The sequence below is a fragment of the Gasterosteus aculeatus genome, chromosome 10 (assembly GCF_964276395.1).
Source record: "Gasterosteus aculeatus chromosome 10, fGasAcu3.hap1.1, whole genome shotgun sequence".
In the NCBI taxonomy this organism is placed as follows: Eukaryota; Metazoa; Chordata; class Actinopteri; order Perciformes; family Gasterosteidae; genus Gasterosteus; species Gasterosteus aculeatus.
This window is the reverse complement of record NC_135697.1, coordinates 13,624,570-13,637,768: the sequence shown is the minus strand read 5'-3', so window position 1 is coordinate 13,637,768 and position 13,199 is coordinate 13,624,570. Positions and strand designations below refer to the sequence as shown.

Genomic DNA, 13,199 nt, shown 5'->3' with positions numbered 1-13,199 from the left:
GCCTTTCCTCTACCTCGGATCAGTTACACGATGGCATCAACAGAAACTTGCCTCCATCCAACAGGACGTCTTATCATCGTGAGACACTTCAGCTCAATTCTTTCCTGTGGCCACGCCGTCCCAGCACTTGCGACGGTACAATGAAACATTTGAAGGGTTACATATATGTTTGCCATTACAAGATGCTGATTCCTGTATTGATTGACTTTAATAATGATTGTTTTTGGAATAATCTGAAAATCTCTCCTCGTTTAACTGAATCATACATCATGAATAAATCCCGTCTGTGCAGATTGCACACGGTCTGTTGCTTGCTCGGATAAGTTGTACAAAAGAAGCAAAGAAAAACAAACAGACTGGTTCGTCACGTGATACTTCATGTGATTCCAGTCACGTGGCCGGAACTGTAACACACCTGCAGTGTCACAACAGCGAAAGGGAAATCCGCGTCCTTTACGGGCAAAGACGACGCTTGGTCGAGCGGCGGACTGTGGGAGTGTCCGCGGGAGGACGGGAGCTCTTCACCCCCGTCGTCATGTTCGCCGCCTTCGCCATCGTCGTCGTCGCGCTGGTTTCCCAAACGGCGGCTCGGTACTCCGCGGACTGGGCGAGTCTGGACGCCAGGCCGCTGCCCCCGTGGTACGACGAAGCCAAGGTGGGGGTCTTCGTCCACTGGGGGGTGTTTTCCGTCCCCGGGTTCGGCAGCGAGTGGTTCTGGTGGCACTGGCAGGGCCAGCAGCCCCCGGAGCAGAAGTGCGTGAGTTACATGTCCAAGAACTACCCCCCCGGGTTCAGCTACCCGGAGTTCGCGCCCCGGTTTCACGCCGAGTTCTTCGCCCCGGAGGACTGGGCGGACGTGTTCAAGGCTTCCGGGGCAAAGTGAGTGCGTATTTCAATAAAAGCAACGCCGGTTTATTCACTTCCGGGGCTCACCTGCCCCCCCCCATTGCAGATATGTCGTCCTGACCGCCAAACACCACGAGGGATTCACTAACTGGGGGTCCCCGTACTCGTGGAACTGGAACTCCGAGGACACTGGTCCTCACAGGGACCTGGTGGGGGACCTGGGGGAGGCCGTGCGCAACAGGTGCGTCATCAGAAACTACGGTACTGGCGCGAATTAAAGACGTGATTGCACAAGGAATGCAATGCATTATAGATGTTTACGTATGTATTATTTCCTTTTAATATTCTAGTATTTAATAGTAATCCGTATTTTTATATTCCCGCGACCCGACCCCGGATAAGCGGTTGAAGATGGATGGATGGATTTTTATATTCGTTGCAGTTTCCTTGTCAATGTAAAATGAATAATGCCGTTTGCAGCATCGGTTCATGCAAAATGCAGACAAAGCATTTAGTGCCACAGCAACACTGAAGTGATTGAAATGAGTTCCACACAGTGAGTTATAAAGGGTTTCAATTTCAGAGAAAGAGCCCTGTTAATTTATTTTGCAGGTCCTGTAAGTTGAGCCGTTCAGACACAAGGCTTTTGTTTGTTTCAATGCCCGAGTTTTGTTTGGCAATGTTATAAATTCTGTGCGTCCTCAATGACCGATTCTAAGCTTTCTAATTCCCCCTTTTTAGGTCCCTGCACTACGGATTGTACAACTCCTTGTACGAGTGGTTCCACCCTCTCTACCTGGCTGACAAGAAGAATGGATTCCAAACCCAGAAGTTTGTGATGCATAAACTGCTACCAGAGCTTTACAACATGGTCGTGAGGTTTGTGCCACTTAAATATCCCCCGTCAGCTGATTTCTGCAGAAACCACTTTGTTACATCGTATAACAACAAAACTTGATGGCAGGGTGTTGAAACCTTTTTTGCTCTCCTGTTGTTTCGCAGGTACAGACCTGAGGTGATCTGGTCCGATGGGGACTGGGAGGCACCTGACACCTACTGGAACTCCACCGAGTTCCTGGCCTGGCTCTACAATGACAGCCCTGTCAAAGTAAGACACACACACACACACACACGATGGTGTTCGCTGTGCTGCAGTGTAAGGTGTTTCAGGCAGGCATTCGTGCACTTTTCCTTGCCCCCAGGATACTGTTGTGACCAACGACAGATGGGGAGCTGGATGTGCGTGCAAACACGGCGGCTACTATAACTGTGAAGACAAGTACACTCCAGGTCAGCTGCCCCAGCACAAATGGGAGAAGTGCACGTCTGTGGACACGTTGTCCTGGGGTTACCGGCGAAATATGAAGCTGAGCGAGCTGATGGACTTGCCCGCTATCATAGAGGTGCAGATAACATGATAATATCATTGAGTTTTGCTAAATCTGTAACGATGGCCAGTCCGGTCTGTATACCTCTCTCATGCATGTAATTCATACATTTTTATCTGTCAATTGGCTGATCCTTAATTGCCGATGTTACAATCCCATTTGCCTGTTTTTGGTCAACATTGTCGAGAGGCTCAAGTCGGTCATCTTCCTTTTCACTGCATAAAAAAAAAAAAACCTATGTGATCCCAATACTGTGATCTGAGAGTCGTCTCTTTACAAGGACTGACTGTTTCTTTTCTCCTCCCGCTGCTCCCGTTACAGGATCTGGTTGGCACTGTGGCTCTGGGAGGTAACTACCTTCTGAACGTGGGTCCCACACCCGAAGGGATGATCCCCGCAGTGTTTGAGGAGAGACTCAGGGGTGTTGGCGCCTGGCTGAAGTTGAACGGCGAGGCGATATACGCCTCCAAACCCTGGAGGGTCCAGGCCGAGAACACCACCGTCCCGGTCTGGTAAGACAATTTTAAGCAAGGTGCTAGAGATGTTCCTTAAAACCCACTATGAATGTTCCTAGTTCTTGTGGCTCGGACAGTATAAGAGGGTGGTTCTTAGAACAATGTTCCTAAACTAATGAAAAGGTACATGGATGCAGTTCTCATCTCAATTAGCGTCTCTATTTCCCCAGGTATACATCTAAAGGCAACGCCGTCTATGCCATCATGACAGCCAGGCCTCCCAGGCTCACATTGCAACTACTGGCACCCAAAACATCAGCAGCTACTAAGGTAAAAGAACCAACAAAAGTCTACTCTCAAGCCTTGGAAAAAAAAAAAAAAAAAAATGAACGTAACATTTCATGTTGTTATCTTAGAGGACCTGTATGTAACCAGGTGTACGTAACATGGCCACGGATGTAGCAATGAGAATCTGAAGAACTGTTGTATTCTTTTCTTTTTTTTTTCTTCTTTTTTTGGTTCCCGGTTCAGGTGACCCTGTTGGGGAATTCAAACCCCCTCCCATGGGCCCCGGTCCAGCCCAGTGCTGGCCTTACTGTTCTGCTCCCTGAACTGCCCTCTTCCTCCGGTCAGGCCTGGACACTCAAACTAGACGGCATCCAGTGAGCCTAAAACCCCCAACGTGTCCAAACCCAATGAGGTCGACTGATTTGTTCATCTCTGCTTGTGATGTTTGCAGGATATTAAGGGACCGCGCATCCGTGCTAAAATGAAAAATTCCTCTTAAATCATGTCCTTTATAGCTCTGAGGAATGCTAATGACACATTTCTAGTTTTAGAAACAATCAATTTTCCTAGAGGTATGTTGAAATTTTAACCCACTTTTTTTACTGAATGCTTTTAAAATGGTTGAATAAAAGATGATTTTTCTGATGAATGCTTGTGTCGTGCCACACACATTACATTGGCAATCTTAACCGTTCACATTATACTGCAAAAGCAGAGTTGTATAGAAGGGTAGCCCTTGCCTCTGACAAACTCTTCTTTGCATCTGTCATTAATCAGCCAGCTGCTCCCTGCTGCCGGGATGCGCTTGGACACAACAACCGCGGTATGACATAAACTGAAAGACCATTTTGATGTTCCACGCAGCACTTGTTAGCACTTTGATTTGCAGCAACTCCCTTAGGTGCCTCAGGGTGCCGATACTCATCACCTCCCACATGTTTTTATTTGACTAACTCCCTGACCCTACTTCTCTTATCTTGAGGCTACAGCTTTGCGTTTAAAATCTCAGAGGGACACTTTATATTTTCGTAGCAGCAGGTTTTATTTATGCGCAGCTGTCGAAAGGCCAGTCTCCTATTTCAATCTTCCTAAAAGCGTGTACTTTCCTTCTCATTTGCATTGCAAATACCCGAGTGAGATGTATAAAGACGGGAGGGGGGAGCAAAATGTAAGCGTGAAATCCACCTACCTGTACTTTAAAATCTCACAGTCCAACTAACGGGGTCGTGTTTGTTAAATCTGTACAAAACCTGAAGGCTATGACCGTTTGTCGTGGCGAGGGGGTTACGTGCTGGGTCATATCTCGTCCTGGCCCTGCACAGCGCCTTGCAGGAGTCTCCGCTGATGCCTGGCAACTGCTCAGTACCAACGCCTGGAGATCAGGAGAAGGGCTGAAGCCCTGGTTCGAAATGGGGGAAGTTGTGGAAAGTGTTTGCAGTCTTTCGTTTGTCATATTACCGGGACACTGATCGATATTACAGAAAAAAATAGATTTTCAGGGACTTTTGGAGTGACTGAAGATTAAGTGCAAAAAAAATTCAAGAGACTGAGACAAAGGAGACACATCACCACTCATTTAACTCGCTAAAATAGCTTTATAATAATCATATTAATAGTACTAATATTAGCCATTAGAAAATGTTTGGACAACGTTGACAGTGTTACATTCTGTGTTGGGGTAAACCACGTCACAGTGTGCCACCTCTCCGGGCATCAGCGCCATCAGACGTGCTCCTCGGACACATCTAGATCCATGGAACGTACAAGATCAATGAACACATTTGTATGTACAAAAGGAGAACCACAACACAACCCACCCGAATCATGGTTTACACACTTCGCTGTGCGGACGCCCTTCCGCTGGCGTCGGGCACGTGTCCGTCTCCCTGGTGTTCTCATGCATCCTGCGTGTCCACGGCGGCATCACCAAGCAAAGTTCATGTCTAATGGCATCGCTATTGCTATGTGCTCCAGTCACTTGTTTGTTTGATTTTTTTTTTTTATAGGCGAGAAATAAAAACATGAACATGTAATGTTTGTATGTACAATATGCTGTCTTGGCACTGAATCAAACGTGTATAAAACAAGAGAACTCAAGATAAAGCTGAGCTTGAAGACAGAAAAGCTCGCTGTATCAAACCCGTTTGATTAAAACTCAGAGTGAGGAACAGATGAGAGGACAACAAGGGGCTATATTTAAGTTTCTGCTACATTATAGAGTAGAATGTGGAGAGTCTGTATCGGTCGGACGTCCATGTTGTTGTTTTTTTCCCTCCTGGCGGGACAACGGCAACGGGAAAAAATGCACATGGCGAAAGAAGTTTGGATGTCCATCTGTTCAACGCCCACTTTCCTCCTGCCATCTCTCACTCTTTGTCGGGAGTGTCCTTCCTCGATCCCAGAGAAAAATGTGTGAGTTATTGTCACTTTGATTTACTTGTACTCCACCTCCCTTTTAGCAGCAAAGCACTTTTAATCGTAAAATCAACTAGTTTTTTGTTTCTGTACACAAGACCTGCTCTTGAATACGGAACAACCCATAGCTATAGTCGACAACACCGTTTATAATGAGTGATGGCAATAATGAATCCTTTTAATGACAATAATTATACTGCTACTACTGATAATAATCATATTGTAATAACAATATATTGAGAATAGCAATGTCAATTGGCAACATATTATTTACATTTTTTGTAAACGTGAGGGTGGCTGGATATCATTTTTTGTTAATTACACAGTAATTGCTCAGTTGTCGCCGCCCCTCGTTGTTACCTGTGTGTTTACTCTGAAGTAACGTTGCAGTTCAAATAAACAGACACGCACATACAAACACAATTACACCTCAGTGCTAAAGGCACATTGGAGTTTCAGTCGAATATCTCCCGGGTTAGAGCTGCTCTGGAGGCAGAAGGAAGTAAAACGGAGCCAAACATGATATATTAAGTACGTTTGATCAAAATAAAAATGTAAAGATATGATTATCGATTTTTATAAAAGAAATCCACACTTTTCAATCGGTTTGTGGTTGGCTTTTCTTCTCATCAACAGAAATTTAACGTATCTACCTTCTGCAATTCCTTTTCTAAATAGTACTTCAGTATTATTGGCAGGGTCCGCCACTGGAATGAAATCATTCCCCTAAGAGATCCACAGGAAACAAAGCATGTTTTTCATCTCATTAATATCCTGTATATTAAAATGATGATCCCCAAAAGGTCCCACACAAATGCCTCCGCCAAACAAGACATGACGAGCCAAATCTCCTTGGCTTCTTTTTCTTCCAGAGCAGCTCTGCCTCCACATAACTGAAACTCCAATATGCTGCTACGGCAGCCCTCCTGCTCCACTTTGTCGCAGATGCACAAAATACAGCCCACACACATCGGCTACAACGAAGCTCTGGCCTCCACCAACGTTTCTTTTTCACTTTCTCTCCCTGTCTGGGATTCGGGTCGCTCTGCGGTCTCGATATAATGGCTACTGGTGAATGGCAAGATCATCTGGGATGAGGCGATTTCCCCTTTCGTTCTCGAGAATATGGAGAGCATTCCTGCAGGGCTGATGTGGTCCTGTGTCATCGGGCTGGGAGAATCCCCCGAGGACAGAGGACTTCGGTCGGGAGCCGACTCGTCCGTCTGGCCGATCCGCGAGGGCGTTTTTGCACTTCTAAATAGAGGTGAAAGGGTTTGTATAGTAGTCGGTCTGGCGTGTTCAGATGACGTTTGTACAACTACACACCCAGGTGCTATTTCTAGCTGAGGCCTCCTGCATTTATACTGTGAAGATATCGGACCGAGGGATTTAGTAAAATACAAAAACGGTATGGAAATCAAACCAGCCAAAATGTGTTTGCAATGGACCTGTTTCAAGGCAAGGTGGCTGGCAAACACCTCGATGTTTGATCAAAAGTATAAAGGAGAGAGTCAGCTAGAATTGAAGAAGTAGTAGTAGTTGCTACGGTGGATAAACATCCAACAAAGCATCTTTGATTCCTGGTGTTCCTCAAGGCCGACCTTGCCATCCCTCTGTGTGTAGGTTTGAGGATTGTGAGGGTGGAGTCAAGAGGCCTTCACAGTGGGTTAACAGTATAAAAGCAGGTATTTGTGCTTTGTTTGATGATGTTGTGACGTTTGAGGGTTACAGAGGAAAAAGATGTGGGGGGATAAGAAAAAAAAAAGAGGAAAGGCTGCTCGGCAAACCCACGTTGCTGCAAATAAATGAAACAGGTCTGATTCTCCGCCCTGCTTTTCATTGTCAGGGCAGCTTGTTTTACGTGGAGGTTGTTCAATTGATAAGCTGAGATTCAAATCAAAATCATCTTTGTTCAAAAGGCATGAGTCACTCAGACAACGGCATTGTATAAATTGTTTTCCATCACAAAAAGTGTCTACAAGCTACAAAATTAGCTTTGCTGTTATCGGTCCAAAACGTGACTCTACTAAACTTCTCAAAGGAGGTTGACATAAAACATGCAGTATTAATGTTCACAAAATCTGCCAGTCTTCTGTGTGTATTGCAAGTGAGAGTTAAGGAGACAAAGGATGGAGCGTCAGTACGATAAAAACATTTTCTTTAACAATACTCTGCAGATTTTCATACTTTTTCTATGTACATATCTTTCTATATGTGTATATATATAGATATATATATATACTGTAAACTGTGTTCAAAGGAAACCTCCACATATAGCTGGTTAGGCACATGTAGGTGGTTCTAAAGGGGGAATACAGGGAGGCGATACAGCAGTATATGTTGTTAGAACCACAGACAGATATACAGTAGGCCAAAGGAGGATCCTACATGGCAATTAATTCTGGCCATTTATACCCTGTGAACCTGACCCAGTACCCCAAAACTAGATAATAATCGATTGGAATTATTTTTTAAATTGTACTGAGTCTGGATATGCCACACAGCTTTAGTATCAGACAATGCTATAATCTATCATAATAATATTGTAGTTTTTCACATTTGATATATGCTGTTTTTGTACATATACTGTACTCAATAGTCTCTACTAATCTAGAAATGTCGATTATATTATAAAATATACATCTCTCATTAAAATATCCCATTTTGCCAACACTTTACACCCAAATGTTAAAAAAAGAGAAATAAAACAGGTCATGCTTAAAGATTACTTTGTGTTTTAGGTCTTTAAAACTTCTGATTTGGACTTTTCACTGGGCTTCATCACATGTCCGTCGACACGCAGCCCTTCTTATTCACACTACACACAGACACACCTCTAGGCACCATCCGTACAGAACACTTACATATGAAATATCGGTTTCGATATAAATAAATAAGACCTCTAAAATCATGCTACGCTTTGTTTTCCGTGGAGAGTATGATTTCAAGAAGTGAATAAAGAGGAAGAGATATGAACACACAGTGCAACTAACATATAGTATCATTCCATTCATAACAAGTGTAACTTAATCTCAGCATAAATACCAAACGCTATCAAGTTGCTTCTCTTCTCTCATTTCACGACGGATGGTGTCCTCTCTCGGATGACTTTTTGGACGGGCTGTGGAAGAAGCTGCGTTAAATACGACTCCCTTTTGTGCTTTCTCGACTCGAGGAAAAAAAACAAAATCCTTCCTTCGTTCATCAGCGGTGCGAGAAACCGAGAGGATCGCACTTCAGGTCCGCCTTGTGGATTTTGCTGAAGACTTTCCCGGCTCTGCTTTCCCCCATTACTTTGTGTTCCGCTGACATAAAACTTGCAATTATGCAAACGTGTCACGAGAAAGTCGCCTTTGAATATTCAAGAGAAGAGAGCAGAAAGAACTGATAAAAAGACGGTTTTATCAGCGTGTCTTAATTCCTGACACAGGCGGAAAGGACTCTCTACGCACCACTGTAGTTGGTTTTAGGTCCTCGTTTGACCACTTGGTGGTGGTGTAGTCTCACAGTGAAAGGGGGGCCTTCTCAGTAAAGTCCTAAAAAGCCACCAAAATATTCTCCTCCCTATTAACTCCCAGCAAACCCAACCCCTGAACACTCGAAACTTCAGAGAGACTTTGTGAAAAAGCAAACGGTCGTCCGCCATGCTCCGTCGCTGTCGAGGCTGCGACGCCACACAGCAAAAGCTCTTTTTGGCAAACACGATTGTGCACACTATGTACAAATAGCACTTGCACATTCAAGCGGCATCACTGCGGGTAATCGATGGGTGCACGGGACGTGGGGAATGCGGGGAAGAGACAGAAAATAGTTTTATATCCTTTGACAGGGTGCCTGGCTGGGCAGATGGCACCGGGGTGAAAAGTGCCAGCTGCAGTTGACTGACTATGCTTGGAGAATGTTCTTTGGGGATCGCCAACCATCTGACTTTAAGGGCATTCAAACTCATGGTTGGAAATAAGTCCATGTTTATTCATCCGTAGTGGTAGCATCGGTGGAGAGTGTGGCTATATCGCAGTTGATTCTGCTGCAAATGGCATTCAGAAGATGGCAAAAGGGGATCCCAAGGGAGATTCTGTTATTTCGCCGTCTCCACAGAGGTTTTGTGCCTTAAGCCCTTAATTTTCAATGATATAGAAGTGCTAGGTGAACGCGCACAGGCATGCTACTACTGCGTGAACCTCCACTGACTACTGACTACGGTTATAAAAGTGGACTGTTACGTGTTTGTGAGCTAAAAGGAAATTCAGAGTATTCTTTGAAAAGTTGATAAATCATGTCCGCTAGCTACCATTTCCCATTGAGGCCTCTGTGTCAGAAAAATGTCCAAATTTCAAGACACTATAATGGCTGTCATTGCTCATTTAATGAGCAAGAGGAGTTAATTCTGTGGTTGTTGTAAGCGAAGTGTTCTATATGCTGAAGGGAGGAAAGTGGAGAAAAACGTGATGACCTGCGGAGGATCCCATACTGGGATCGGAGAGAAGACTGAGGGTCGGCGTGCCGGTCAGCTCGGGTGCCGGGAGTGCGTGAGTCTTCAGAGTCGAGTCTGGGCTTCGGGGATGTAGATCTCGATGCTGTCTGCGCTCTCTGTGGCCGAGTTTTGCCTGAAGGAGGCGGTGCGCTTGGTCTGCAGCAGCCTCCTCCTCGCTTCCGTCCTCTGACGGTCCCCGAGGTCCAGAGACTTCTCCCTGATGGGTAAGGTATGTCCCCCAATGCGAGGCACCACCAGGCCACCCGATCCACCTCCTCCGGCGTCCCCGACGCTATCGGCCCGGAGGCTGCCGCTCACCCCGCCCGCTGACTTCTTTGGTAAGGGAGGAGGAAGTTTCTTATCCTCCTAGCCCGGCAATTGCGAGACGTAGATACAAGATGAAAGCGGACGGTGGATTTATCGTACCGGGTGGTGAAAAAAGGAAATGGTGTCGAATGGTTGTACAAAACGGAATCCCATGCAGAAAGAGACAAACAAAGTGAATGACAAACAAAAGAGCAAAACCATGAACGTAGAGGGTCAAATTAAAGTGAAGTAAATCACGGGCCGAGACGTTATGGGAGACAAATAACCATAATCCCAAAAAATAAATTAAGCAAAAAGCATCTCAGCATGCGTTGGCATCGGGCGACAGAAGGAAATGAAGTGGGAGAAGAAAAAGGTAAAAAGATAATGTCAAAAGAAAAAGAAGAAAAGAGAAACAATTGTTAGTTTGTTATCCAGAATAATGTAGTTGATCAGTGAGTAGCCTAACCTTTGAAGGAAATGGTCTGATTAGCTGCAACGAGTGCAAAAGAGCTGATATACATTTAGATCTGCTTCAGTTCACAACTCAGTTTTAAGTCTCACGGGCATCTCAGTTCCTCTCGCTGTTCCGTATTGTTACAGCCCGCATTTGGTTGGAGGGCACGACCATCTGCGCCACTCTTCTGCACACCGCCATCTTAGCTCTTGGACAGCGCTGTTGGGAAACCAGGGCCGTTTGGACCCCTCGGCTTCTCACCTTCTTTTCAGGCGGGAGCCTCCAACCAGAGTCCTTGAGCCTCTGGAGGTCCTGAAACTTGATCCTGACGTCCTCTATGTTGAGCTGGAGCAGATCCCAGAAGCCTGCCAGGTCCTGAGAGGTGGGCTGGGGGTAGGCTGAAGGGTCCTGGTTGGGCGGGGAGAAAGGACATGCCATGTGATTGGTGAGAAAGCAAAGCTTTATGAAATGAGTTTGCAACGTTTTTGCAGGCGATTCATTTTCGCCTTTGGCGCCGGCGGATCTCGGCAAAAACCAGGTGCCATAAGTAATGTGTGTTGTCATGCTGTTACATTCAATCACACATACTCACCACACTTTGTTGGCAGAGGCGGAAGAACTGCTGAACTTTCTGAGACATGAGCATCTGGGCGCTGCCAACTGCGTTTCGTATCAGTTCGAGAACTAGAGAGGAAACGGCACATTTTAGAAACCAAAGAACCGCTCATTGAACATCGTTTCCCCCGATCCTCTTCGGCACTTCCACCCAAACTCACTCTCCTCTGGCAGTTCGTTCTCCTCTGCCTCTCGCTCCATGTTCTGGCACCAGCCCTCCATCCTCTCCACCTCGGTCTGCAGGAGCCGCAAGAAAAACTCTCCGTCCCTCATGCAGGGCGACGCTCGCCCCGAGTCGGGCAGACTCCGGGGGCCCTCCAGGGACGGAGTCCCCGCCCAAGCTCTCTCGGAGGTGATGGGCAGAGGGGAGTGGGAACGTGGAGGCAAGTGTGGGTGCTGGTGGGGCCGCGGGTCGGCTTGGCAGGCCTGTGTGGTGTAGCCACTCTGGAGGAAGTCCTGGGATTGCATAAGAAATGTGTTGCGACACGTGGTATTTAGACCATTAATTGATATACCTCAGTCATCAGCTTGCAATTCATGAGACCATTAGGTACAACTGAGCTGCTTTCATTTCCTGCGTGTGCGAGGGGATAGTGGACCCCTGGCTAGCGAAAGATGAGAACAATAATAATTGCCCAGCATGTAGCCTGCGGGCCTACCTCTCTGTAGGCCCATTGGCCCTGCGTGTGGACTGTGCGGTGGCAATCCGTGTACTGGCTGGCGGACTCCGGCTCCGACGAGTGCCTCTGGAAGGAACAGCCGAACTGGAGACTCTTGTCCTGCGTGGGCACGGCGATGCTGAGTCCCGGGAAGCCCTCGGGGTCCAAGTCGGCCTGCACACTCGCCGTCACGCTGTTGGAGCGCTTGAAACGAGCCCGCCTGGGAGTCGCAGCAGGGGGCCCGGAGCCATCGGCGTCACGCAGAGTGTCGCGTGCAATAAACAAGACTCAGTCAGTTTGGCTTCTAATTATTGCACATTCCTACTGAAACAAGACAGTCATGCTGTCGCTGGAGTCAGTGCTGCTCCCTCGGCTGTGATAAGCTTCGCTTAATCCTCTGGCATATGACGCACCAGTGTGTGCAAATGTCATGTCAACTGACTCAGTGATGAGTGTTTACTTTATTACAAGTTAATACCCCACCTCCCCTTCTTTGGTGTCTGTTGAGGCTTAAGGTGCGACTTCAATATCCGCTCTCCTATTTCGCCCAACCCCCCCCCCCCTCCCCCCCAAACCTCCCCAGGGCCCCCCGACTTCACGCGGCCATCCTCACATATTGCAAGAGCTGAGGTACATGGTCAACAGGTGCAGTTGCACACGCTGCTCGGGTTGCAGAAATGCGGTGATGTTGGTTAGTGCCCACACCCATGCACGTGTATCTGACCCATTAGCAATGCTGGGTTTAATTAAGATGAGGGCTGCATCCTGTGTGTCATGTAGAGTGTATGATGTGCAGTAGTCCTGGTAACAGTCGAAAAACAAGAGATTCTTGGAACAAAGTGTGCCTGCTGTGATGTCTGATGAAATGTTAAATGAAATAATAGGATCTGGCCTAGAAATCAACCATAGGTGGCGGCACTGTTGGGCGCCCGGCAAATGAAGGCTTTTTCAAATTATATATTAGAATTATTCACATAAATTACTGTGCAAAGACCAAAAACCCATAATGAAGCCACACATTTCATGGCAATTAGCAAACAATCAAATGCACATCTTAGTTTGCCAGTTTGGGTGCATAATTACGGAAAGTTAAATGGCATGCTCAATAAACCCACTTTAAGTTGTGAGTTGTTTTCAAAGAAACATTCTCCCCTCTGCTTTGATTTCCAGTTGTGTCTCGATTACCTTTTATCATCTTCCACTTGGACCCCTATAGAGTGGACCTCTGTGAGAGCCTTTCCCTCTGCGTCTGAATCCGACAGAGTCTCTGAGCTGTCCACCTGGAACACACCAAAG

At 46.5% G+C, this 13,199-nt stretch overlaps 2 protein-coding genes and 1 long non-coding RNA gene across 4 annotated transcripts in view; 1 reads left to right on the top strand and 2 right to left on the bottom strand.

The window, feature by feature from the left end:
- Positions 1-15: 15 nt before the first annotated feature.
- On the bottom strand, positions 16-556 carry LOC120826038 (uncharacterized). The gene is made up of 2 exons (XR_005713202.2): positions 416-556; positions 16-126 (listed from the first exon to the last, which is right to left on the bottom strand). It is a non-coding gene; the product is annotated as an uncharacterized LOC120826038 (long non-coding RNA).
- Positions 121-3,626, top strand: LOC120826037 (tissue alpha-L-fucosidase). Its single transcript, XM_040187945.2, has 8 exons — positions 121-879; positions 953-1,087; positions 1,588-1,725; positions 1,849-1,954; positions 2,049-2,249; positions 2,556-2,746; positions 2,920-3,019; positions 3,221-3,626. The coding sequence occupies exons 1-8, from the start codon at positions 536-538 to the stop codon at positions 3,353-3,355; spliced, it is 1,350 nt and encodes a 449-aa protein (XP_040043879.2). The 5' UTR covers positions 121-535; the 3' UTR covers positions 3,356-3,626.
- Positions 3,627-4,552: 926 nt separating this feature from the next.
- Positions 4,553-13,199, bottom strand: part of dlgap3 (discs, large (Drosophila) homolog-associated protein 3) — an 84,736-nt gene continuing 76,089 nt past the window's right edge. For both annotated transcript variants that reach the window (XM_040187941.2, XM_078080849.1), the window contains 6 exons: positions 13,089-13,183; positions 11,904-12,123; positions 11,406-11,700; positions 11,222-11,313; positions 10,891-11,037; positions 4,553-10,232 (listed from right to left, as the gene is read on the bottom strand). In XM_040187941.2, coding sequence (XP_040043875.2) covers positions 9,930-10,232; positions 10,891-11,037; positions 11,222-11,313; positions 11,406-11,700; positions 11,904-12,123; positions 13,089-13,183 — 1,152 coding nt within the window. In that variant the 3' untranslated portion in view covers positions 4,553-9,929. The remainder of the gene's footprint in view (positions 10,233-10,890; positions 11,038-11,221; positions 11,314-11,405; positions 11,701-11,903; positions 12,124-13,088; positions 13,184-13,199) is intronic.

Bases quoted from the DNA above. Each gene is read 5' to 3' on its own strand.
- LOC120826037 (XM_040187945.2), top strand. From the start codon at position 536: ATGTTCGCCGCCTTCGCCATCGTCGTCGTCGCGCTGGTTTCCCAAACG. The intron at 880-952 runs GTGAGTGCGTAT...CCCCCATTGCAG, and splicing joins TTCAAGGCTTCCGGGGCAAA to ATATGTCGTCCTGACCGCCA. The intron at 3,020-3,220 runs GTAAAAGAACCA...TTCCCGGTTCAG, and splicing joins AAACATCAGCAGCTACTAAG to GTGACCCTGTTGGGGAATTC.